The sequence below is a fragment of the Somniosus microcephalus genome, chromosome 13 (genome assembly GCF_052327205.1).
Source record: "Somniosus microcephalus isolate GS21.2 chromosome 13, FLI_Smic_1.0, whole genome shotgun sequence".
NCBI classification, from domain to species: domain Eukaryota; kingdom Metazoa; phylum Chordata; class Chondrichthyes; order Squaliformes; family Somniosidae; genus Somniosus; species Somniosus microcephalus.
The window spans coordinates 128,798,445-128,826,024 of NC_140999.1; the positions used below are offsets into that span (position 1 = coordinate 128,798,445).

The 27,580-nt window shown below is 48.4% G+C and overlaps 1 protein-coding gene across 1 annotated transcript in view; it reads right to left on the reverse strand.

The window, feature by feature from the left end:
• Positions 1 to 26,381, reverse strand: part of LOC147108593 (protein-glutamine gamma-glutamyltransferase 2-like) — an 85,631-nt gene extending 59,250 nt beyond the window's left edge. The window contains exons 1-2 of the mRNA XM_086005276.1: positions 26,250 to 26,381; positions 1,467 to 1,661 (exon numbers count right to left, since the gene is read on the reverse strand). Of these exons, the coding sequence (XP_085861402.1) occupies positions 1,467 to 1,661; positions 26,250 to 26,262 (208 nt within the window). The 5' untranslated portion in view covers positions 26,263 to 26,381. The remainder of the gene's footprint in view (positions 1 to 1,466; positions 1,662 to 26,249) is intronic.
• Between the last annotated feature and the right edge of the window lie 1,199 nt (positions 26,382 to 27,580).

The window sequence follows — 27,580 nt, forward strand, 5'->3', positions numbered from 1 at the left end:
AAAATAGTGGTGTCTGTCCATCTGTCTGTCCGTCCGCTATACACTCAAAGGTTATAGAGTGTACCTACACATATGTTATATCAAAAGAAAGCTGATGATCAGGGGAGTGTCATAGGCATATTTACTTTTTGGTCAGACAAAAATTGTTCGGACAGTATACAAAAAACATTCAAAAATCCGCTCATTAGCAGTTGACCAATCCTACCGCTCATTAGCGTTGAGTGACGTGATGGTTGACCAATTCTACAGTTCAGTGACCTGATGGTTGACCAATCGGTGCATCACGGGCGGGACCTAATCCTGCAGCCTACTGAAACGTTGCCGCCATTTTTTCCCCTGTTTTTACCAGTTGCAACGGCCCGCTGGAGCGGGAGGTGAGTTGGGGTCACTCGGACCCATGGGGTCACTCGGGCCGGGCCTGACAACCGCTCGGCCCGAGACACAGAGCGGGGGAGCGGCAGCGGCCGGCCATCAACCGCGCGGCCCGAGACACAGAGCGGGGGAGCAGCAGCGGCTGGCCGTCAACCGCACGGCCCTCTAAACTGCCCTGGCAATGCCGGGCCCCCCCCAGCTAGTGTAAGCATATATAAGCAGAACTCTTTCCTGGGCAAAAGAACTCAAGTTTCAGCCAGGCAGGTGCTGCCTCTCTGAATTCCAGAACCAAACAAACAAAGAATAGCAAGGATATCAGCAATCTTGCAAGAGATTTTTAAAAGAGGAAAACGAGGTGGAGAGGCAGAGCAATGGAGGGGTTTAGGGAAGGAATTCCAGAGCATGAGGTCTACGCAACTGAAATATACCCATCAATGGTGGGGCAAAGGGAGGGGAGGATGCACAAGAGGCCAGAATCAGAGGAATGGAGAGTTTGGAGAAGGGGAGATGTAGGACTGGAGGAGGTCACAGAGATAGAGAGGTGTGAGGACATGGAGGGGGTTAAACAGAGGGATGAGATTTTTAAATTGGAGGCATTGAGGGAATGAGTGCCAATGTAAGTCAGCAAGGACAAGGGTGATGTTCAAGCAGAACCTGGTGCAGGGTAGGATAGGGTAGCAGGGTTTTGGGTGAGTTGGTTTACAGAGTGTGGGAGTTGGGAGTCGTCCAGAAGAGCATTGGAGTAATCGAGACTGTGGGCGTTAAAATCATGAATAAGGGTTTCAGCAGCAGTTGGACTGAGGTAGGGGAGGAGATGGAAGTTGGCAGTCTTAGTGATGAAGAGCATATGGGGGTTACAAACTCAGCCCAGGGTTAAACAGGGTGCGAAGGTTATGAACAGTCTGGATCAGCCAGTGGCCAGGGACAAGAATGGAGAGAGTGATGAGGATAGAGTTTGTTGAGGAGAAGATGATGACAGCAGTTTGTACAGGGTAAGAGTATGAAGAAATCCAAAAAATTACTTTTGCATATATCTTTTTCTTTTACATTATGACAAAACATTACAGTCATTTTTAAATTCATTGACTCTTTACCTGTCAAGAAGTTCAATTTAAACTTGACATTTTCTGGATTGGATCCATCCGTGAAGTTCACCTTAATGTTGAAGGTCTGTCCCCTTCTGACTATCAGGCGCTTGGTGCTGATCTCATCGGTTCTGTGCTCTTTGTTATTCTTCGCAAATTGAAAGTCAACTTGGCACTTTGAAGTAAATGCAGCAGAATCCCCACCTTAAAAAGAAAAGGACATTTATAAAGCTGTTGGCCGCAAAATTCGGCTCCGTACTGCCCATTGTTTAGGCCCTATGGGTACCATTTTTGTTCCAATATGGCGTCCGCTACACGTGCATACTTCTGGTGCAGCTAGCACCGGATGCCATCTTGGGTAAGGCGTTAGCGCGGGCGCATGGAGCATGTGCTGGAAGTATGCAGAGCAGGCAGATTTTGATGTCAATCAGCGCGCAATGCTGATTTGACACCAGCAGTGCAATTTCAGAGCTCAACGATCCAGCTAACATCCTCACTTAATCTCGCACAGCTGAGCGTGCGTTCAGCAGCAGGAAACACCCCCCACCAGCGCTATTTAAAGGGATCGTCAACTACTTGCAGGTTAGTTTCTGATTGATTTCTACTGGCCGTTGCTGAGTTTGTAGAAGTGTTTGTTGGTTTGTACAGTTATTTAAAGTTGCTAAAGTCTACAGGGAGTGGTGTAGCAGGTGCTGAAGGACTTTGTCCTGACTTCAAGGTTTCTGTACAGACCACTTGCTCCAACACATGGGTGCAAGAGTAGGCATTCCACTTGGCCTACAGCATGATAGGGAGAAGGAGCAGAGGCAACACAGAGCATGACAAGCTGCTGGCAAAGGGAGGAGGAGGAGACGGAGAAGGGCTCTCAGCAGGAGGTCATATCTGCCCAGGGTGTTCAGGGAGCAATATTCTGACCTGAACCTCAGCGAGAAACAGTGTGTCAGATGTCTGTGCTTCACCAAGGACATCCTCACTGAAATCTGCCACCAGCTGCAGCCACAACTGCAACCTGAGAGCAGGGTGAGGACCTCATTGCCAGTGGCTGTGAAGGTCATGGTGGCCATGAACTTTTATGCGTCGGGCTCCTTCCAGGATGGAGCAGGAGACATTTGCAACATCTCCCAGTTTGTATCAGGTAGATAACTGAGGCTCTGTATTCCAAGAGAGCTGAATACATTTCCACCTCTCTGGCCAGAGAACAGCAGGTGGAGCGAGCACGCAGTTTCACAAGGATTGCAGGCTTCCCCATGGTGCAGCGTGATATTGACTGCATGCATGTCGCTTTACGGGCGGCGCATGTAAACTCTGAGGTCATAGAGTCATAGGCCTAGAAATTGAGTTTGCGCTGCGCCGGGGATTAACGCCGGAAATTTAGCGCCGGCGCTAAGTCGCGCTGTGCGCGCCAAAAATTCAGTAGCGCCGCGCCCAAACGGCTGCCGGCGCTACTGAAGGCTGTTTGCGCCTGAAAACTGGCGCTATTCCGGCGCTGCAGCGCCCGATGCGGTGCGGCAGGCTCGGGAAGTGCAGGCCTCCTCCTTCAGTTAAGGAGGAGCTGCCTGCACCCGCCCGCTGGCCGGTTAAATCGTCACAAAAATGAGCCCGGCACCTCGGGGAAGTGCCGGGCTCGCAGCCGAGAAGCATCTGTTCCGCGGGGGGGGGGGGGTGGGGGAGTCCGGGGAGGGAGGTGCGGGCAGGCGGCCGGCGGGAAAGCGGCCGGCCGCCGCTCCACCTTTATGCGCCGGCGCAAAGTCGTGTAAGACTCTGTTGCCAGAGTCTTAGTTGCGGCTGCCACGGGCGAGGCGGCCGCAACTGAATTTCGGCGCTGGGGCCCGTCACCACGGCAACCGGGACGCTGCGCACACCGATGACGTCATCGGTGCCGGCGCAGCGCTACCGGTGTAACGCCGATGTTGGGCCCTAGTCAATTTCAAAACCGGCTGTAAGTCCAGCGCAATGCCCTCTAGCGCCGCAAAATGGGCGCTAAGCCCACTCAATTTCTAGGCCATAGAGTTTTACAGCGCAGAAAGAGGCCCTTCGGCCCATCGTGTCTGCGCCGTCCATCAATCCCTGTCCAGTTTAATCCCATTTTCCAGCATTTGGTCCATAGCCTTGTATGCAATGGCATTTCAAGTGCCCATCCAAATGCTTCTTGAATGTTGTGAGGGTTCCTGCCTCTACCACCCTTTCAGGCAGTGAGTTCCAGCTTCCAACCACCCTCTGGGTGAAAAAGTTCCTCCTCGAATCCCCTCTAAATCTCCTGCCCCTTACCCTGAATCTATGCCCCCTTGTTATTGACCCCCCTACTAAGGGGAAACGTTCCTCTTTATCTACCCTATCTATGCCCCTCATCATTTTGTACACCTCAATCAGGTCCCCCCTCAGCCTCCTTTGCTCCAAGGAAAACAACCCCAGCCTGTCTAGTCTTTCTTCATAGCTGAGGCGCTCCATCCCAGGTAACATCCTGGTGAATCTTCTCTGCACCCTCTCCAAAGCAATCACATCCTTCCTATAGTGAGGCGACCAGAACTGCACACAGTACTCCAGCTGTGGCCTCACCAGCGTTTTGTACAGCTCCATCATAACCTCCCTGCTCTTATATTCTATGCCTCTGCTAATGAAGGCAAGTATCCCATATGCCTTTTTAACCACCTTATCTACCTGTTCCGCTGCCTTCAGGGATCTATGTACATGTACACCAAGGTCCCTCTGACCCTCTGTACTTCCTAGGGTCCTACCACTCATTGTGTATTCCCTTGCCTTATTTGTCCGTCCAAAATGCATCACCTCGCACTTTTCAGGGTTAAATTCCATTTGCCACTTTTCCGCCCATCTGACCAACCCGTTAATATCATCCTGTAGCCTGAGGCTTTCCTCCTCGCAATTACCACCCCACCAATTTTTGTGTCATCCGCGAACTTACTGATCATACCTTTTACATTCTCATCCAAATCATTAATGTAGATCACAAACAGCAAGGGACCCAGCACCGATCCCTGAGGTACCCCACTGGACATAGGCTTCCAGTCACAAAAGCAACCTTCGACCATCACCCTCTGCCTCCTGCCACTCAGCCAGTTTAGGATCCAACGCGCCAAGGCCCCCTGGATCCCATGGGCTCTTACCTTCTTGACCAGTCTCCTATGCGGGACTTTGTCAAAAGCTTTACTGAAGTCCATGTAAACCACATCCACAGCATTTCCCTCATCCACACACCTAGTCACCCCCTCGAAAAATTCAATCAGATTGGTCAGACATGATTTACCCTTGACAAAGCCATGCTGACTATCCCCGATTAATCCTTGCTTCTCCAAGTGGAGACTAATTTTATCCCTCAGAATTTTTTCCAATAATTTCCCTACCACAGATGTTAGGCTCACTGGCCTGTAATTCCCTGGTTTATCCCTGCTACCCTTCTTGAATAATGGTACTACGTTAGCTGTTCTCCAGTCCTCTGGTACATCCCCTGTGGCCAGAGAGGTTCTGAAAATTTGTGTCAGAGCCCCTGCAATCTCCTCCTTTGCCTCACACAACAGCCTGGGATACATCTCGTCCGGGCCTGGGGATTTATCCACTTTTTGGCCTGCTAAAACCGCTAGTACCTCCTCCCTCTCGATGCTAATATGTTCAAGTATGTCACAGTCCCCTTGCCCGACTTCTATGTCTACATCGTCTTTCTCCATAGTGAACACAGAGGCAAAAAATTCATTTAAAACCCCACCTACTTCATCTGGCTCTGCACACAGCTTGCCACTTTGGTCCCTAATGGGCCCTACCCTTTCCCTGGTTATCCTCTTGCCCTTAATATACTTATAAAACATCTTAGGATTTTCCTTTATTTTGCTCGCCAGTGTTATTTCATGGCCCCTCCTCGCCCTCCTAATTTCCTTTTTAAGTATGCCCCTGCACCTTTTATACTCCTCTAGGGCTTCCTCCGTCTTTTGTCTTTTGTAACTGCCAAAAGCCCCCCTTTTTTTCCTAATGCATTTTTGTATATCCCTTGTCATCCAAGGTTCCCTTTGCTTGTTGGTCCCACCCTTGACCTTTACAGGAACATGTTGGTGTTGTACTCGCTCTATTTCCCTTCTGAAAGCCTCCCACTGTTTTGATGTGGATTTTCCTATAAGTAGCTGCTCCCAGTCCACTTTGGCCAGATCCTGCCTTATCTTATTAAAATCGGCCTTCCCCCAATTTAGAACCCTTATTTCCGGGCCGTCTTTGTCTTTTTCCATGACCACCTTAAATCTCACCGAATTATGGTCACTATCGCCAAAATGCTCTCCTACAGACACTTCCACCACCTGCCCGGCTACATTCCCTAGAATTAGGTCCAGTACCGCCCCCTCTCTTGTAGGACTTTCTACATGTTGGCTCAAAAAGCTCTCCTGGATGCACTTTAAGAATTCTGCACCCTCTAAGCCTTTCACACTCTGACTATCCCAATTTATATTGGGGAAGTTGAAATCCCCCACTATTATTAACCTATTATTTTCACACTTTTCTGAGATTTGCCTACATATCTGTTCCTCTATCTCCCCCTGACTGTTTGGGGGCCTATAGTACACTCCCAAAGTGCTTGCCCCCTTTTTGTTTTTAAGTTCTACCCATATGGCCTCATTAGAGGAACCCGCTAATATATCATCCCTCCTTACAGCAGTAATTGACTCCTTAATTAATATTGCAACACCCCCTCCCCTTTTACACCCCCCTCTGTCTCGCCTGAAGATTCTATACCCCGGAATATTCAGCTGCCAGTCCTGACCCTCCCTCAACCATGTCTCCGTGATAGCAACAATATCGTACTCCCATGTGTTCAACAACTTCAGTTCATCCACCTTATTTGCAAGACTCCTTGCATTAAAATAAATGCCTTCCAGCCCTGCCATATTCCCTTTTGCCTTCACATATTTGCTCTGCCTTCCCTGCTGACTTGTTTTTTCCTCCGTATTTGGCTGTACATCACCCCCTACTATAGCTCCACTCTGTATCCCATCCCCCTGCCGAGTTAGTTTAAACCCTCCACAGCAGTGCTAGCAAACCTCCCCGCAAGGATATTGGTCCCCCTCTGGTTCAGGTGTAAACCGTCCGACTTGTACAAGTCCCACCTTTCCCAGAAGCAGACCCAGTGATCCAGGAAGCTAAAGCCCTCCCTCCTGCACCATCCCTTTAGCCACGCATTCATCTGTTCTATCCTCCTATTCCTATACTCACTAGCACGTGGCACTGGGAGTAATCCAGAGATTACAACCTTTGAGGTCCTGCTCCTTAATCTTGCCCCTAGCTCCCTAAATTCTTGCTGCAGGACCTCATCCCTCTTTTTACCTATGTCGTTGGTACCAATGTGGACCACGACCTCTGGCTGTTCACCCTCCCCCTCCAGAATGCCCTGCAGCCGCTCAGTGACATCCTTGACCCTGGCACCAGGGAGGCAACAAACCATCCTGGATTCACGTCTACGGCCACAGAAACGCCTATCTGTTCCCCTTACTATAGAATCCCCTACCACTATTGCTCTCCCACTCTTTTTCCTCCCTTCCTGGGCAGCAGGAGCACCCCCAGTGCCAGGAAGCTGGCTGCTGCTGCCTTCCCCTGGTGAGTCATCCCCCTCAACAGTATCCAAATCGGTATACCGGTTTGAGAGGGGAATGGTCACAGGGCTTTTCTGCACTACCTGCCGAGGTGTATCGGAACCGAAAAGGATTCCACTTTCTCAATATCCGGTTGGTGTGCGACAATGCAGCGAATCGTATGGGGTGGCACCTCGGCAATCCTAGTAACCTGTTGGAGGACAGATTGCTGGACTGCTGTGACACCCTCCAAGCCCCTTTAAACACTGGTAAGCGCAGCCACGATGGCAGCAGTCTGAGCTTGCGTGGTGTGATGAAATATTCCATTCATCACTGCCTGTGACTGTGGTTGGTTTCAGGTTTCCCCTCACCATTGTATTGCCTGTGACTGTGGTTGGTTTCAGGTTTCTCCTCACCATTGTATTGTATATTGGAATGTATGGAATGTGTTGTGTGTAGGGCTCCGCCCATACCTGGCCTCTATGTAAGCCAGCTCAGTCTGGCCTCATATCCAGTACTGCAGAGCTCCAGATGGAAGATACCTCTCTCCACTGCGTGTTATCTTCTAAGTTAATAAAAGCCTTGTTTTGTTCCGCTAACATCGAGTCTCGGGATTATTGAGGCACATCAATTTTATTAACTTATTTTTCAACACAATGGATCAACTCCTGAAACCCGAACGTTTGGATTTGGATCAGCATGCTCTGGACGCATCAGCACGCTTCAGACACTGGTTTATGTGTATGGAATTCTTCCTGGACAATTCCGCAGCCGTCAAAGACGCTACAGACGCTGCGAGTATGAAACTCGGAATTCTGCGGAATTGGGTAAGCCACCGGGTTTACCCCCTCATCCAAGACGCCGACACGTACCTGGCCGCCTGTGACATCTTAAAGGCGCATTACCAGCAGCCTACGAATGAGGTGTATGCTAGGCATCTGCTCGCCACTCGCGCACAGCGACCTGGGGAATCGGTGGAGGAGTTCCTAGGCACCCTGAAAAGGCTTGGCAAAGACTGCAAGTGCCGAGATGTAAAAGCCGCGGTGTACACCGACGAGCTTGTTCGCGATGCCTTTATCACAGGCCTCAGCTCCACTTACATCCGGCAAAGACTGCTGGAAAAAACGGGATTGGACCTGAAACAGGCTGTGGACACCGCGCAATCCCTGGATGTGGCCCAGAGAAACTCGGACGCCTACTCTTCAGCCCGCGCCGTCCACGCCGCCACGTGTGCACCAAGGGCGCCGCCATCTTGGAAGGCATCTTCCCCGCCCGGCAGCCCGACACCGTCGGGGCCCCGCTCTCCCCCCAGAAGCCCTACGACAGCCGCGACGCGTCGGGGACCCAACTGCTACTTCTGCGGGCAGCCAAAGCACACCAGAAACCTGTGCCCGGCGAAAGGCACCACCTGCTTTAAGTGCGGTAAGAAGGGGCACTTCGGGAAGGTGTGCAGAGGGAACCCCGCCGGAAAACCAAAACCCGCCACCGCCGCGTGTGCGCCGTGGGAGCAGCCATCTTGGACGCCATCTTGCCCGACCTCGTGGGGTCCGCCATCTTGTGAGCAGACAGCGTGGACGCCATCTTGTTTCGATCAGGGCCCTACAGTGACATCGGTCACAGTGGACCAGACCAGGCCCCACCCGCTATCCAAATCAATGGTGGACATCAAGGTAAACGGGTGCGGGGTTAAATGTTTAATTGACAGTGGAAGCACGGAGAGTTTTATCCACCCTGAACTGGCACAACAACTCTCCCTAAAGGTGGTCCCTACTCGGGGTACCATCTCTATGGCTGATAAAACCCAGACATCGACCATTCTGGGTTACTGCACGGTACAATTGTCCGTTAACGGGACTGTATACGATAATTTTAAAGTATTAATCATGAAGAATCTATGCGCGAGCGTGATCTTGGGCCTGGATTTCCAGTGCAACCACCAAAGCATCACACTCAAGTACGGTGGGTCCCAGCCGCCCCTCACAGTGTGCGGCCTGGCTACCCTGAAGGTAAAGCCGCCTTCGCTATTCGCGAACCTTACCCCTAACTGCCGGCCAATAGCGATCAAAAGCAGGAGGTACAGCTGGGAGGACAGGCGGTTTATCGCGACCGAGGTAGACAGGCTCCTGAAAGAGCGCATTATTGAATGCAGCAATAGCCCGTGGCGCGCCCAAGTGGTGGTGGTAAGGGGTAGCGAGAAGAAATGGATGGTGATCGACTATAGCCAAATGATCAACAGGTACACCCAACTAGACGCCTACCCGCTACCCCGCATATCAGAAATGGTGAACCAAATCGCCCAATACCGGGTGTTCTCCACCATCGACCTCAAGTCAGCGTACCACCAGCTCCCTATCAGACCAGAGGACCGCCCGTACACCGCCTTCGAGGCGAACGGACGCCTCTACCAATTCCTCAGAGTCCCCTTTGGGGTGACGAATGGGGTCTCGGTCTTCCAGAGGGAGATGGATCGCATGGTCGATGACCACCACTTGCAGGCAACCTTCCCCTACCTCGACAACGTCACCATCTGCGGTCACAACCAGCAGGATCACGACTCGAACCTCGAGAGGTTCCTGAAAACCGCACAAAAACTCAACCTCACTTACAACGAGGACAAGTGCGTTTTCAACACCACGCGCCTCTGCATACTAGGCAGCGTGGTGGAGAATGGGGAAATCGGACCAGACCCTGACCGATTGCGCCCCCTACGGGAGCTGCCCCTGCCCAACACTCCCAAAGCCCTGAAAAGGTGCCTGGGGTTATTTTCTTATTATTCCCAATGGGTCCCCAGCTACTCCGACAAAGCCCGCCCCCTCTTGAAAGCATCCTCTTTTCCGCTCTCTGCTGAGGCCCACGCCGCCTTCAAAAGCATTAAGCAGGATATTGAGCGGGCCACGCTACAGGCAGTGGACGAGAACACTCCATTTCGAGTGGAAAGTGATGCGTCTGACTTTGCCTTGGCGGCCACCCTCAACCAGGCGGGGCGGCCCGTAGCTTTCTTCTCGAGGACCCTCCAAGGGCCCGAGATCAGACACTCCTCCGTGGAAAAGGAGGCCCAAGCCATCGTGGAGGCAGTGCGCCACTGGTGCCACTACCTAGCCGGCAAACGCTTCACCCTACTTACCGACCAGCGGTCGGTAGCATTTATGTTCAATAATAGACAGAGGGGGGAAGATCAAAAATGATAAGATTCTTAGGTGGCGGATCGAGCTCTCCACCTTCGAGTATGACACCATTTACCAGCCAGGGGCCCTTAACGAATCCCCAGATGCCCTCTCACGAGGGATGTGTGCCAGCGCCACCGGGGATCGGCTACAGACCCTCCACAACGACCTCTGCCACCCAGGGGTCACGCGGCTGTTCCACTTCATAAAGTCCCGCAACTTACCCTACTCGATTGAGGAAGTTCGGTCTCTGACCATGAACTGCCGCACTTGCGCTGAGTGCAAGCCTCAGTTCTACCGCCCAGATAGAGCCCACTTAATCAAAGCTACACGGCCCTTTGAGCGGCTCAGCTTAGATTTCAAGGGCCCCCTCCCGTCCGTCGACCGCAATGTTTACTTCCTGAACATTGTGGACGAATACTCCCGGTTCCCATTCACCTTCCCCTGCCCAGACATGACCAGCGCCACGGTCATTAAATGCCTCAACAGCCTGTTCTGCCTGTTCGGTATGCCGAGCTACATCCACACGGATAGGGGGGCGTCCTTCATGAGTGAAGAGCTACGCCAGTACATGCTGTCCAGGGGTATCGCCACGAGCCGTACCACCAGCTACAACCCCCGGGGTAACGGTCAAGTGGAGCGAGAGAACGGGACAGTATGGAAAGCAGTCACTCTAGCTCTAAGGACCAAGGGCCTCCCTATCTCCCGCTGGCAGGAAGTCCTCTCAGATGTGCTCCATTCGATACGGTCGCTATTGTGTACTGCCACTAATGCCACGCCTCATGAACGAATGTTTAGCTTTCCCCGGAAATCCACCTCAGGCGTATCCATGCCGTCATGGCTCTCCACCCCAGGTCCGGTATTCGTGCGAAGGCATGTGAGGGGCCATAAGACGGACCCTCTTGTGGAGCCAGTGCACCTACTCCACGCCAACCCCCAATACGCGTATGTCCGCCACGCCGATGGAAGGGAGGACACCGTGTCAATAAAAGACGTCGCCCCAGCCGGTAACGACAACAACCACGGCAATAGCAGCACCAACGACCACAGCAACTCTTACCCACCCACTACTCTTTCATCACCCCCGGAAGAACATCGACCAACGGCACCCCCACCAACTACCCCTTCAACAACCCTGGCGGCACCCCCGGCAGAGACCCAGGAGGCCACCGGGGACACCCAGCCGACACCCGCGACACCACAACAGACACGTCGGTCACAGAGGACTACCAAACCCCCGAACAGACTAAATCTATAGAAGGGGTGAATGTGATGAAATATTCCATTCATCACTGCCTGTGACTGTGGTTGGTTTCAGGTTTCCCCTCACCATTGTATTGCCTGTGACTGTGGTTGGTTTCAGGTTTCTCCTCACCATTGTATTGTATATTGGAATGTATGGAATGTGTTGTGTGTAGGGCTCCGCCCATACCTGGCCTCTATGTAAGCCAGCTCAGTCTGGCCTCATATCCAGTACTGCAGAGCTCCAGATGGAAGATACCTCTCTCCACTGCGTGTTATCTTCTAAGTTAATAAAAGCCTTGTTTTGTTCCGCTAACATCGAGTCTTGGGATTATTGAGGCACATCACGTGGCAGCATGTTGAGCTTGAATGGCAGCAAGTGGAGCTTTCATGACAGAAGTCTGAGCTTCCACAACAGCACCTAGACATTGGGTGGCTGCAGCTTGCACTGCAATGGAAGCTGAGACAGCGGCCATTCAAATGCTGCATCCTGATTGGGTCAGCAAGTGTGCTAATGGAGTTGGCCATCATTTCCATGCTGGAAAGGATGGGCTCCAAACTCTGTGTAAAGCCCTGTGCCAAGTTGGTTCTGGACTCCTCCATGCTCCTTGATATTGCACAGAGACTTTCTGGCAGACTTTCCAGTGCACCAAGCATTTCATTGGCCCAGAAATTCCAGAACGGGGCTTGCAGCGCGTGCAAGCCCCGTATTTACACTTACCCCGCGCTACTGCCGATCAGCTCCAGGGACGCCTGGAATTGGTGTTTCCAGAAGAAGAATCCCGGGCAGCGTATGACGTCACGCCGCCCAGGAGTGCAGCCAGCGCGAAGCCAGGAGCGTGCAGTGCAAGTGAGACACGCCCCTTGAGGTCTCAGTTTCACTGGACACACCCCCAATGTTTCTGTCAAGCTGCTAACCATTTTTACATGCAAAGCAGCAGTTTAAATAGGTTTTTGGAAGTTTTTTGAAGATTTTGGTAACTTTTATAAACTTTTTAAAATGTTTACATTATTTTGAGTAATCTGAAGTAGTTTTAAACAGAATTAAAGCAATTTAAAGACTTTTAAAAGCCCTAAAAGAATTTTTTAAATTCCATTTATTTATTTAGCAATGTCGTCGTCATACGTGTCTTCACACTGTTCCCTTTGGGGAACTGTATGAAGTGGTGGAAGGATTTATGGCCATGATTAACGCTCATTCCGTGACCGTAACCATCTTTGAACCAGGCATTAGGGCGGTTAGTCCTATGGCGGGAGGGTTTTACGGGCTCCCACAAGCTATACAAGGAGGGGGGACCACCCACACCCACGGACGCAAATATCCCACTGGATGTCAACCCAGAATTTAGAGCCAGAGCTCCGACTCCACTTGCCGGGACTGTCTGGAGCGGGGTTCGAAACCCTACCCTGATCTGGCCCAGCGGCGGGGATCCTACCACTATGACGAAGGCCCAATCCGATTAGCAACGTGAAATGGCAGCATAGGGCTCCAGTCACGGGGAGGGAAAAGGCGCAGGAAACGTATGGGTGTCACCTTTTGTGCGGAGTGGGCCTTTTGCGTAGCAGTAAGCATCCCCGCCGCTGGGCCAGAAGGAGTAGGGTTTTGAACCCCACTCCAGACAGTCCCGGCAAGTGGAGTCGGAGCTCCAAGTTTAAATTCTGGGTGGACATCCAGTGGGATACTTGCGTCCGTGGATGTTGGTGGCACCCCCCCCCCTCAGATGGGTTGTGGGAGCCCGTAAAACCCTCCCGCCATAGGACTAACCACCCTAATGGCTGGTTCAAAGATGGTTACGGTCACGGAATGAGCGTTAATCACGGCCATAAATCCTTCCACCACTTCATACAGTTCCCCAAAGGGAACAGTGTGAGGATACGTACGATGATGACCTCTTGCGCAATGCACCTCCTTGGACCCTCAGTCACAGATGCGAGGGGGCAAGTCGTGCAATTGTTAAATTTTTCATTTTATTGACATGTAAAATGTTGGCCCAGTAATTCCCTTCCAAATGCGCGAGTACGGTCGGGGTACTTACGCATCTGGCTGGATGAAATGCCGGTTTTCAGCATGCACAGTGCATGTGGGGAAAACTGGCATTTCCTGTCCTCTGAACGAAGGGGTTCAGAGGCAGAACGCGTGCGACTGCACAGGCAGCGCGTGCGCAGTATAATTCGCCGCTTTCATTAATGCTTTCAGTGAGGTCAAGTCATTACAACTTACACATGAAAAAAGCATGGGTACAGTTGCTCCAGAGGCTGCGGAGGAAGATATTTATTATCGTGGAGCTTCTGAAAGTATGTATGTCTGTATATATTCCTTTGCGTGTTATGTATATATTCCTTTACTTATGTGTATGAATGTATTATTTAATTATGACTTTCAGAGAAAGTAACTTATTAGAAAATCATAATTAAAAACATACATTCATACACATTAGTAAAGGAATATAAAACATACATACATATACGTAAAGGAATATATGTGGACATACATACATAACTCATTCTCACATTCCATTCACACAGCCACAATTGCTCCTTCTACCTACCGTTCTGAAAACCCTTTAAAAAAAAAAAAAAATTTTAACTTTAAAACTTACTTAAAATTTCTTAAAATAACTTCCCTCCCTTTCCCAAACAAAAATATTGCATTTCAGAAGCTCCACGATAAAATGTTTCTTCCTCCGCAGCCAATGAACCACTTTACACTTGCTTTTTTCAAGTGTAAATTCTGAGGACTTACCCTCACGGATTTCATGAATGAAATCTACGAAGTTCACTGCGCAAGCGCTGCCTGTGCAGTCGCACGCGCTCGAGGTCTGGAAATGCCGGCGTTCCCCGCATGCGTTGTTCATGCTGAACGCCGGCATTTCCAACGGCCAGATGCGTGAGTACCCCGAGCGCACTCACGCCTTTGGCCGCGAATTTCTGGCCCATTGTGTGCACCCATCAGCCTTCTTCTGTAGCCTGCCCCATCAAATGTTCATCTGAGTCCTCTGAAGCAGAACTCGTGTGCGACCTCATCCTCCAGGGGGCTGGCACCTGCACTACCCTATGCCCCCTGCCCTGGCTGTAGGCCACTCATTCCCAGTGTCTCACCACATGCAGATCCCACATCTAAGCTATCCTCTAAAGTACGTGGAGTGTCAGTATCTGAGCTGGTGGCTACGAGTGTGAAATTGCGTGATGTTGCTATGTCTTCATCTCCACTGCCTGCTTCCTCTTCCATTTCTTGCTCTTCTGCCACTGCCTGGCCAGGTTGCAGTTCTTGGGCACCTGAAAGGAGAAAGGCACAAGGGTAGGGTTGTGGTGAAGAAAGGGGAACTCAAGAGGTACATGTTTACACTATCTGCAGTTTGTAAATCAGAAGAGATTGTGGGATGAGGGGGAAGTGGGATGCGAGAAGGAGGATTAGGTATGAGGATTGTTTCAGCCCTGTGCTGGCCACGGGCTCAGCAGTGGCCGCTCCAATGATGGCGACCACTGTCTCCTCAGTCGGGGTAACGTCATGCAGCCAAGCTTGTCCCACACTGGGTAACTCTTGCTGCTTTTGGTTATACGGCGACTTGTGCTGCAAGAGAGAGGGAAGTGTGTCAGTGAGTGTCATGCAATATGTTTGGGTGATGTGCCTTTCAAGGTCGAATAGCTGACTGTGTGCAAGCTGTGAGATGTGGGTGTGAGGCTTGCAGCAGTGCTAAGTGTGTGAGGGTGAGATGAAGCTATGATTGTGAGGTATAAGTCCTGATTGATAGAGATTGTTGGTAGGTGAGTGATGGGGGTGTGATGCATTGAGCAGTTGCTGAGGCTAGAGGTGCAGTTGGTGGGATGTGACATTTGAAGATGAATTCACTGACCTTGACCACTCGTGTGAGATCATTGAACTTTTTGCGGTACCGCATCAAGGTCCTTGGGGCTTAACTCCTGGCATTGACCACCACGGCTACCTGCTCCCATTGCCTTCACAGTGTTTGTCTGGAGGGCCTCCTGGCCCCCTGTGGATAGAGGACCTCTCTCCTCCTCTTCACCTCCTCCACTAAGGCCTCCAGTGCAGCGTTTGTGAAACTTGGAGAACACTCTCTCCCCTGTTGTCCCATTAGTCAGTGTTCTTGCAGGTCAGACTCGCTTCCCCAGCCACTTCCCGCACCTGCTTCCCTCAGAATGCACCTCCCCTTTAAAGATGTAGGCTGGCTTTAAGCAGTGCAGGTTATTATTACATCCGTGAATGATTGAGACACGGACAGCAGGAGTTGAACAAAACAAGTCTTTACTGATGGAAGTCAATAGTGAAACTGAAAACAACAGAGGCTCACTAGCGCCTTTTATACAGGGATGGTCACTGCCGGTACTGCAGTCTGAGACCAGTTATTCTCTTAAAAGTTACATACACAATTCCTCCCCTTTTAGATAAACAGTACATAACATTCATTTAACAACTAAATGATAACTAATTACAATCACAATTACGGTTGCTAGATACATTGGTTAAGTTTAAGCAATTATAAGTTCAGTCTTTGAGGAGGCTTCCTGATTCTGTCTGGATAACGCCTCTTTGGGGTATCAGGTTCTTCTGGCAATGTTGAGTCGGAATCAATGTCGTTGTTTGGTTCATCTGCTTCCAATATCACCGGTTCTGCGGTAGCTGCAATTGGTACGTCGATTTCATTGCCAGGTGTATCAGATCGTGGTGTGGAGTTGACGTTTTCCAGTGACACTCGAATCTGGTCAGCATGGCGTCTTACAATGCTCTCTCCAACGTCCACGGTATACATGAGAGGTCCTTGCCGTGTACAAATCATTCCTGGCTGCCATTTCTCAGTGCGGTAGTCCCGGGCCAAAACTGGTTGACCTATCTTAAAACTCCTGGTCGGCCTTTCATTCATATTCTGAAACTGCCTGTTCTCCACATCTCTTCGGACGTTTGGCTTAACCAAATCCAAGCAGCATCGTAGTCTTCGATTGAAGAACATCATGGCTGGAGTTTGGTTGGTAACCGCATGTGTCGCATTCCGGTAGGCAAACAAGAAGTTGTCCACCTTGTGTTGTAGGGGTATATCTTCATTACACATTGCCTTGATAGCTTTCTTGAATGTTTGGACAAACCTCTCGGCCAATCCATTAGTGGCTGGATGATATGGGGCAGATGTGTAATGCTTAACACCATTGTTCTTTAAGAACCTCCGGAACTCTTCAGACACAAACTGTGGTCCATTGTCAGAGCAAATCTGTTCAGGCAGCCCATTCCTGGCGAATATGGTTCGTAAAACTGTGATAGTTTTTTCCGTGGTGGTTGAGGACATTTTTATTACCTCTGGCCACTTTGAATGTGCATCCACCGCAATTAAAAACATCGAGTCCATGAAGGGACCAGCAAAATCAATGTGCACCCTTTGCCATGGAGATGAGGGCCACTCCCATGGATGCAGAGGAGCTTGTGGTGGGGCGTTTTGGACCTTCTGGCATCCTGCACAGCTCTTGGTCATCTCTTCGATTTCTCTATCGATTCCCGGCCACCACACAAACGCTCTGGCTAAGTTCTTCATTTTTACCCCACCCAGATGACCCTCATGAAGCTCATTGAGCACTCTATCCGTCAACTTAGGTGGAATTACTACTCTGGATCCACACATCAAGGTTCCTCTGCACACTGACAGCTGTTCTCTTCTCGGCGAGAATGCGGGCAGCAGTGGTTCGCCATGTGCTGGCCATCCCTTCACCGTTAAATCATAGACCCGTGATAGTGTCGGGTCATTCCGTGTTTCCTTTTCTATGTTTGCATTCGTCACAGGGAGACATTCGACTGTGGTCGAGTGGAATAACTCCATTGGATCCACTGCAAGGTCTTCTTCTTCCACCGTCGGCAACGGTAGGCGTGACAATCCATCAGCATTCCCATGCTGTTTAGTTCCTTTGTACTCGATGTCATATTGGTGTGCCCCTAGGAAAAGGGACCACCTCTGCAGCCATTCTGCTGTCATTATCGGTACGCCCTTCTGAGGGTTGAAAATGGAGACAAGAGGTTGTTGATTGGTTAGTAGAGTAAATTTTTGACCGTGCAGGTAGTGATTGAACTTCTTCACCCCCCACACTAGGCTGAGGGCCTCTGTCAATCTGGGCGTAGTTACGCTCGGCAGAAGTTAACGAGTGTGACGCAAAAGCTATCGGCCTCTCCGAACCATCAAGGAATTTATGTGACAGTACCGCCCCAATGCCGTAGGGAGACGCATCACACGCCAGTCTGATCGGCAGTGCTGGGTTGTAGTGAGCCAATACTTCCCTTGAAGTGATTAAGTCCTTACTCTTCTGAAAAGTCCGCTTACAATCATCGCTCCATTCCCATGCTACTCCCGTTCGTAGCAGGGCATTCAGTGGGTGCAGAATTGTCGACAAATTCGGCAAAAACTTATGGTAGTAATTCACCAATCTGAGGAATGACCTCAGTTGCGACACATTTTCAGGCGCTGGGGCCTTAACAACCGCTTCAATTTTGTCAGGGGACTTATGTAACCCCTCTTCATCAATCACATGGCCACAATACGATTGGCTCGCAGCCCATGTTCCCGTAGTCTAGTGAGCACCTGTTCTAGGTTGTTAAGGTGTTCACTGTCATCTTCACCTGTCACAAGGATGTCGTCCAAGTAACACTGAGTCCCCGGAATCCCTTGCAGGACTTGTTCCATCGCTCTTTGCCATATCGCCAGAGCCGATGCTACTCCGAATACCAATCGATGATACTGGTAAAGACCTTTGTGAGTGTTTATCGTGAGATACTTCCTAGAGGACTCTTCAACCTCCATCTGCAAATATGCTTGTGCTAGGTCAATTTTTGTAAAACGCTTCCCTCCAGACAATGAGGCGAAGATGTCTTCTATCCTTGGAAGAGGATATTGTACTGTGTGAAGAACTGGGTTCACCGTCACCTTGAAATCCCCACAGATGCGAATCTTCCTTGGTTCCCCGGACTTATTGCTTAACGTTTTCTTCATGACAGGAACGATGGGTGTCGCCCACTCGCTCCAGTCGACCTTAGACAACACGCCCGCCTTCTCCAGAATCTCCAGCTCTGCCTCGACGGCTGGGCGAATTGCATATGGTACCGGTCTTGCTTTGAAAAACTTGGGAACTGCATTCTCTTCTATTTTTATCGAGGCGGTTACGCCTTTAAGCGTGCCCAGTTCTTGTTGAAATACCTCTTTGGCGTTAGCTAAGATTGTTGACAATCGTCCAGGAGTGACGTCTTCATCTTTTTTACCGTCCACCGTCATTGCATGAATGGAGTGCCAATCTAAGTTTATCTTCCTGATCCATTCCCGTCCCAATAACGGTGGTCCACCATTTGGCAGTATGTAGAGATACAATTTCCGTATTTTCTTGCCGTTGTATTCGACAGGCACCCTTATTTTTCCTCTGGGGTATACTTTTTGCCCCGTATACGTCGTCAAGACGATGGATGTCTCTCTCAAGGGTATGTGTGAAAATAGCCGCTCGTAATCTCGTCAATTCATGACGGTTAGCGCTGATCCTGTATCCAATTCCATTTTAACTTGGGACCCTGCTATCTTGAGGGTGACCCAAATGGTTCGGTGATCCTCTTTTGCGATTACATTGTGAAGCTTGAGACAGCTTAGTCTCCTGTTCCCGGATTCACTGTCGCTCATCTGGTCTTCGGGACTACTGTCCGTCATCTTTTGTACTTTCTTGTATGGTTCCTTAGTAGCCTTTTTGTTGTCGCTGGTCTTCTTCCCAGACCTGCAAACTCGTGCAATGTGTCCCATCTTCCCGCATTGCCTGCATATTTTGTCTTTGGACCAGCAGTCCTTCTGGTCATGGTTAGTTCTGCCGCAGCGATAACATTTTGCAAATCCCCGTGTCATTTCGTGGGTGAACATAAGAACATAAGAAATAGGAGCAGGAGTAGGCCAATCGGCCCCTCGAGCCTGCTCCACCATTCAATAAGATCATGGCTGATCTGATCCTAACCTCAAATCTTCTATCACTCTGCATCCACCCGAACCCATGTGATCTCCCGGGAGAGGCGAAAAACCAGATAAAGACCCAATGGCCAATTTGGGAGAAAAAAATCTGGGAAATTCCTCTCCGACCCATCTAGGCGATCGAAATTCTTCCAGGAGATCACTCTGTCCCTATATTTTCTACAGTACTTACCTTCTGTAAAGGCGATCTCCACCCCAGCCAGGAACAGGAATAAAACCATCTCCTGAAATCTAACAGAATTAGAACACAGTAGGAGCAGAACAAGGCTACACGGCCCCTGGGCCCGCTCCACTACCCACAGGGCCATGACCATTCCGAACCCAGACTCATGTCCAATTTCCTGCCCGCTCCCCGTAACCCTTTATTCCCTTTACTTCTAGGAAACTATCTATTTCTGTTTTAAATTTATTCAATGATGTAGCTTCCACAGCTTTCTGGGGCAGCAAATTCCACAAACCTACCACCCTCTGAGTGAAGAAGTTTCTCCTCATCTCAGTTTTGAATGAGCAGCCCCTTATTTTAAGATTATGCCCCCTAGTTCTAGTTTCACCCATCATTGGGAACATCCTCACCGCATCCACCCGATCAAGCCCCTTCACAATCTTATATGTTTCAATAAGATCGCCTCTCATTCTTCTGAACTCCAATGAGTAGAGTCCCAATCGACTCAACCTCTCCTCATATGACCACCCCCTCATCCCCGGGATTAACCGAGTGAACCTTCTTTGTACTGACTCGAGAGCAAGTATGTCTTTTCTTAAGTATGGACACCAAAACTGTATGCAGTATTCCAGGTGCGGCCTCACCAATACCTTGTACAACTGCAGCAATACCTCCCTGTTTTTATATTCCAACCCCCTAGCAATAAAAGCCAACATTCCATTGGCCTTCTTAATCACTTGCTGCACCTGCATACTAACTTATTGAGTTTCGTGCACCAGGACCCCCAGATCCCTTTGTACTACAGTACTTTCCAGTTTCTTGCCATTAAGATAATAACTTGCTCTATGATTTTTCCTGCCAAAGTGCATAACCTCACACTTTCCAGTATTGTATTCCATCTGCCAAATCTCTGCCCACTTACTTAGCCTGTCTATGTCCCTTTGCAGGTTTTTTATGTCCTCCTCACTCACTACTTTCCCTCCCATCTTTGTATCATCTGCAAACTTTGATATGTTACACTCGGTCCCCTCCTCCAAATCGTTAATATAGATTGTAAAGAGTTGGGGACCCAGCACTGACCCCTGCGGAACACCACTAGTTACTGGTTGCCAATCTGAGAACGAACCATTTATCCCAACTCTCTGCTTTCTGTTAGAGAGCCAATCCTCCACCCACGCCAGAATATTACCCCCAATCCCGTGATTTTTTATCTTGAGCAATAATCTTTTGTGTGGCACCTTGTCAAATGCCTTTTGGAAGTCTAAATACACTACGTCCACTGGTTCCCCTTTATCCACCCTGTATGTTACTTCCTCAAAAAACTCAAGCAAATTTGTTAAACATGACTTCCCCTTCATGAAACCATGCTGAGTTTGCCCTATTAAATTATGTTTATCCAAATGTCCCGTTACTGTCTCCTTAATAATGGACTCTAACATTTTACCAACCCAGATGTTAGGCTAACAGGTCTATAGTTTCCAGCCTTCTGCCTACTACCCTTTTTAAATAAGGGTGTTACATTAGCAGTTTTCCAATCTGCCGGGACCTTTGCTGAGTCCAGTGAGTTTTGGAAAATTATTACCAATGCATCCACAATCCCTACCGCTACTTCCCTCAAGACCCTGGGATGCAAGCCATCAGGTCCAGGGGATTTATCCGCCTTGAGTCCCATTATTTTACCAAGTACCACTTCCTTAGTGATTTTAATCGTATTTAGTTCCTCCCCCCCTAGAGCCCCCTGTTTGTCCAGTGTTGGGATATTCTTAGTGTCCTCTACTGTAAAGACTGATACAAAATAATTGTTCAGTGTTTTTGCCATCTCCATGTTTCCCACCATTAATTTCCCGGTCTCATCCTCTAAGGGACCAACATTTACTTTAGCCACCCTTTTTCTTTTTATATAACTATAGAAACTTTTACTGTCTGTTTTTATATTTTTTGCTAATTTACTTTCATAATCTATCTTCCCTTTCTTAATCAATCTTTTTGTTATTTTTTGCTGTCTTTTAAAGACTTCCCAATCTTCCATCCTCCCACTAGATTTGGCTACCTTATATGCCCTTGTTTTTAGTCGGATACTATCCTTAATTACTTTACTTAGCCACGGATGGCTATCTTTTCTTTTACACCCTTTTTTCCTCAGTGGAATATATTTTTTTTGGAAGTTGTAAAATAACTCCTTAAATGTACACCACTGGTCATGTACCGTCTTACCCTTTAATCTATTTTCCCAGTCCACTCTAATTAATTCCACTCTCATACCTTCATAGTCTCCTTTATTCAAGCTCAGCACGCTTGTTTGAGATCCAACCTTCTCACCCTCTAATTGAATATGGAACTCAACCATGTTATGGTCACTCATTCCAAGGGGATCCTTTACTAGGACATTTTTAATTAATCCTGTCTCATTACACAGGACCAAATCTAAGGTTGCTTGCCCCCTGGTCGGTTCAGTTACATACTGCTCAAGAAAGCCATCCCTAATACACTCAATGAACTCTTCCTCAAGGCTGCTCTGCCCAATTTGATTTGTCCAGTTAATATGATAATTAAAATCCCCCATAATTATAGCTGTTCCCTTATTACAAGCCTCAACTATTTCCTGATTAATACTCCGTCCAACAGAGTTGCAACTGTTCGGAGGCCTATAGACTACACCCACTAGTGTTTTTTCCCCTTATTATTCCTTACCTCCACCCAAACTGTTTCACTATCCTGCTCCTTTGACCCAATATCATTTCTCTGTATTATAGTGATTCCTTCCTTTATTAACATAGCCACCCCACCTCCTCTCCCTTCCTGCCTGTCCTTCCTGATTGTTAAATAACCTGGTATGTTTAATTCCCAGTCATGGTCACCCTGCAGCCATGTTTCTGTAATGGCCACAAGATCATACCCATATGTCATTATTTGTGCCGTTAACTCATTCATTTTGTTACGAATGCTACGTGCATTCAGATAAAGAACTTTCAAATATGTTTTGTAACACTTAGTTCCTGTTTTTTCCCTTTTTAGTACTTTACTTTTTACTCCATACCTTCTGTCCCTTCCTGACACATTCTGTTTTTTAATTCCCCCACTGCTACCTAAGTCTATGACCTTCTCTGTTGTCATTTCTATTATTTGCTCTCTAGAAACCTCCCCCCCACTAATTAGTTTAAAGCCCTCTCTACAGCCCTAGTTATATGATTCGCCAGGACTCTAGTCCCAGCACTGGCCAAGTGGAGTCCGTCCCAACAGAACAGCTCCCTCCTGTCCCAGTACTGGTGCCAGTGTCCCAAGAAGCAAAACCCATTTCTCCCACACCAGTCTTTGAGCCACGCATTTAACTCTTTAATTTTATTTATCCTAGCCAAATTCGCTCGTGGCTCAGGTAATAACCCAGAGATTATTACCCTTGAGGTTCTGTTTTTTAATTTGACCCCTAGCTGCTCATACTCCTTTAACAGAACCGTCTTCCTTGTCCTATCTACGTCGTTTGTACCAACATGGACCACGACAACTGGATCCTCCGTATTCCTGTGGTTTTTGTTGAATTTCTGCAGCTCCCCTGGCTGCTGCTTCATACGATACTGCCATGCTGAAAGCCTTATCTAGCGTCAGCTCTTTCTCTGAGTGTAACTTCTTCTGTGTTCCTTCACTCAGGAGTCCACAGACAAATTTGTCCCGTAGGGTATCTGCCAGTCCTGCTCCGAACTGGCAGTGCTTTGATAGCTTGCGTAGTTCCGTAAGGTACTCAGCATTGCTCTCATCTTTATGCTGAGTTCTCCTGTGGAATTTAAATCTTTCTGCTATCAACAGCGGTGCAGGGTTTAGGTGTTCCTGTAGGACAGCAACAATTTCGTTAAAACTCTTCGTCTTCGGTTTGGCTGGAGTAATCAGGTCCCGCAATAGGCCGTACGTTCTAGCGCCCATTAAGTTTAGCAATATCGATGCCTTTTTCTCCTCAGCTATTTCGTTTGCCTCAAAATATACCTCAACTCTTTCCACATACGTGGTCCAGTCCTCTAATGTATTATCAAAAGCAGTGATACAGCCAGTCTTCGGCATCTTGCAAATCTAAAATTGCGCCTCCCGTGCTTTGCCTTCTTCCCCGCTGATTAAGATGGCGCCTCCCGTGCTTTGCCTTCTTCCCCGCTGTTGCTAGCGCTGCTTTCCCGCGGTTCCTGTTGCAACCTGCAGCTCCTCGCGGTTTCTTGCGCGTTTAATATTTCTTTTTTTTTATTATCTTCCCGTCGTGGAACAACCCTGTGGGACTCTTGCCTCCCTCTTCTCGGGTCTATATGCAGCCCGGCTTTGTAGCACCGGCCGTGCCGTGTGCTCCACCCTCTCTCTCTCTTCTTCCCGACAACGCTGCTCGGCCCCGTCGCAAACCACCCGCTCGAGTTCGCGACCGCCGCAGCCCAGGAAGGATCAGTGCACTACCTGCCACCAGCCCGATTAGCTGAAGCACCGTCGACAGGAACCAGGCCCCGCTTCCGACAGCTTCTCCAGCAATCTTCAACTCCGCTAACACAGGGGCGGATGCCCACAGTCGACGCCCGTTTCTACTGCCTCTTACTTTCTTTTCTTTCTGGCCTCGACCTCTGCTCACTTCGCTGTAGGAATGGATCCCAGGAGGTGGTGCAGACTGTAGGTAGGTTCGTATCTGCTCATTGCCAGTATTACGTCCGTGAATGATTGAGACACGGACAGCAGGAGTTGAACAAAACAAGTCTTTACTGATGGAAGTCAATAGTGAAACTGAAAACAACAGAGGCTCACTAGCACCTTTTATACAGGGGTGGTCACTGCCGGTACTGCAGTCTGAGACCAGTTATTCTCTTAAAGGTACATACACAACAGTTATCTTTAAGTGGTGCTAGCCTCGCATGAACTTGGGCCCCCTTCTGAGGTGTTCAGCCACTCAACAGCGTGTTTAGCGCTGCCTCAATGCTGCAATCATTTAAATTAGCAGGCAGTACGAACTTTACATGCTGCCTGCATCAGAAGCAACGGGCGGGGGTTAATCGCGTATCGCGAGCCCTGCCACTGTTTTCGGGGGCTATCGAATTTAGTCCCCTTAAGCATTTGCATCATTAGGGCCAGCAGCAGCAGTTGGACAAGTTTCACTGATGTTGCTGAGCTCCTCCTGGTGGTGGCCTCTGTGGCTCCAGATCAGCCTTTGGTGCCACAACCAACAGGACTGAGGAGGAAAAGGAAGTGAGCAAAATAAAAATCTTTTATTTCTTAATTTCACTTTATAAAAATGAGGGGAGCACTATCCCATGTCATTCATTTTTAATTAAAATAACTAACCCTGGAAGGATGGAAATACATTGCAATCTATTTTTAAAAATACACATATTTCATTAAATGTCTCCGACAGAGTCAGCTATTATCTTAAAGCATTGGTTTTCAAGCTGCTTTCTTTCCCCTTTTCTGGCTCAACATCACAAAAGTCAGTCGTAATGTCCTCACCACTTCCCTGGTTGAGATCATCGAATTCAGCACAAGATCAAACCTGGGAGCTTCCCTTTTTCAGAATTAATAACACAGTAAGAAACACTTTAAGATGGACTCAATACAAATTGACTAATCAACCCTGTCATACGACACAGGCAAATAACAGTATTATTAGAACACATTGCTTGTCCATACTGATCAGCAATCTGAACAGGAGTAATGACTTTGAAACAGTAGCTCCTATTGGCATGGGATATTGCTGTCGTCTTTCTTCAGGGTGAATAGTGTATATCATAGCGTACAGAAAGTGTATATAAACCTTGAATATTACCCTTTTCTGTATCTGTAAAATGCCTTTGGAAATTATTGCTAGTCCACACAGTGGGTATATTTACAAAGAAGTGACATTGGCAGCGTGCCTGGCACAGGGTAAGATGGGGCAGGCAATCTCTCCATGTTAAAGTGTACATTTGGAAAGTGAAATCAATTGTTGGGGCCAAGAGTGAAGTTGTAAAGGAGTGTTAATATTTAAATTCGCAGTACCGGAGCAGTTGATGCTATGCTCCACTTCTCCAGCGCTGCGGCTATATTGCCACTTTCATGTTGATGTAAAGCGGATTCAGATGTGGTAGCAGGACTCCAAAATCTGACTGTAGAACAAACTGAAGACAAACGGTACAAAACCCCTCAGTCAAGCCATCTCACACCACCTGACCTATACGTCGTGTGGAGTACTGTACGGCAAAGCTGGGTTGAAAAGGTGCTCGTGCTGTCCGGTGCCGAGTTTGTTGAATGCTATGAGGAAGAGACGATTCTGCCCACTCTCTGCTAACATTAAATAGACGTGGATTAGTAGAATTCTGCTGTGGTTACCCGTAAACCACAAGTTTGAAAATGCATATTAAACACCTCAGCAAAATATGAAAAAAGGGCATAAAATAGAGCTGTAAAATTCAATCACTCAACGTTTGTCCAAATCTAAATGTTACCAACGGGAGAGAAGGTAAAAGTGTCCCAAGGTCCTAAAGACAGTACTATCCAAACAGAAGCTCACAACCAAGTGGCAGACTCTACCCTCAACCCCCTCAAAGTACCATCCCTCAACCATGCCAAAGGCACTCAAGTCTAAGCATGTACAGGAGAAAAAAAGAAAAGAAGAATCATTTAGCAAGAATAAACAGTTAGACTATAAAGGGGAATCAAAGTTCGAACTTTGGACTCACAGCTGGTGTCCATGTTGTTTCAATGAGGTGATTTTTCTCTCAGTCTCTTTCACACTCAGACCCGCTTCTCCAGTATACTGCAAGAGCAGAATGCAGCTTTTACTTATACAGCCTGAGCACTTGTTTACAGTAACAATCTGCGTCTATTTGTAGCCTCAGTACCTAAAAGCTACCACACCTCCATGGCAGTTGTCAGCATTAAAGGGGCATGTCTTTGTGAAAAAATGCAAATTATTTATTTGTGTGCCTGCCAGACAATTATGTAAATTGCTTCAAGTGAGTCCCCATATCACTTGCACAATATTTCTTTCAGAGAAAACACGTGCACTGCTCCTCCCCCTGTTGAAAAAAAATGTGCAACACTTTTCCCTTCAGAGAGTGCCCTTTTTAAAGCAGGATGCTGTCTTTCGCGATATGTCCTACGTCCATTTGAATTTCTTGACATACCAAATGGTCAACCCCGACTACTTCAGCGTTACTCTGAGGTAAATGGGACTGCTACACTGCGTATGTCCACCTCAACACATAGTTTGCTTGGGCTCCTCCAGAGGCAGCAGCAACCAACCTCTAGAAAGAAAGAATAACAAACATGGGCATGCATTTATATAGCACCTTTCACAACCTCATGCACACAGCAAGATCCCACAAACAGCAATGAGATAATGACCAGTTAAGTTGTTTTTAGTAATGTTGGAGGAGGGATAAATATTGGCCAGAAAACCAGGGTGAATCCCGTGAATGAATAAATAAAAAAATATATATGTAGTTAAATGTGGCACCATTTCCATCAGAGATAAGTGTAAACAGATTAGGCATTATTCGAGATGATTTTTGTGCATGGTGTAAGGCACTGGCTAAGAAGTCTGCAAATCTCAACAGAATGGTGCCCCTTGCCCAATTTTCTCCTCCCCCTGTATCCGAGTGCAAATGCAGTCCGCCCACGACTCGTGCGAATGCCCAGGATTGGGTGATTTTCATCGAATGTTTATGCACCAGTGCCTGTGATGTGCTAATAGCATTCAACTTTCACAGGTCAGACTATTTGCATAATTATTCACAGCTCCAAGTATTGAGAACATGTTAAGGCTGGCATTGTCTGTGTGCCACTAATTCTTTATTTTAGAGAAAAGCACAAGAAAACTCACGGGGAGTATTCCAAAGGCACTCAAGGGGCACAAATCACTTAGACACCATTTTCCTGCAAAAAAAAAGTACACCATTCCAGCATCACTAATGCACTTAAACCGGCAAAGAAATTCATCCCCTTAGTCTTCATACTGTGCTTTTTAAATGAAATTCCACCTGAAACTGATCCCTAGCAACCCTGGACT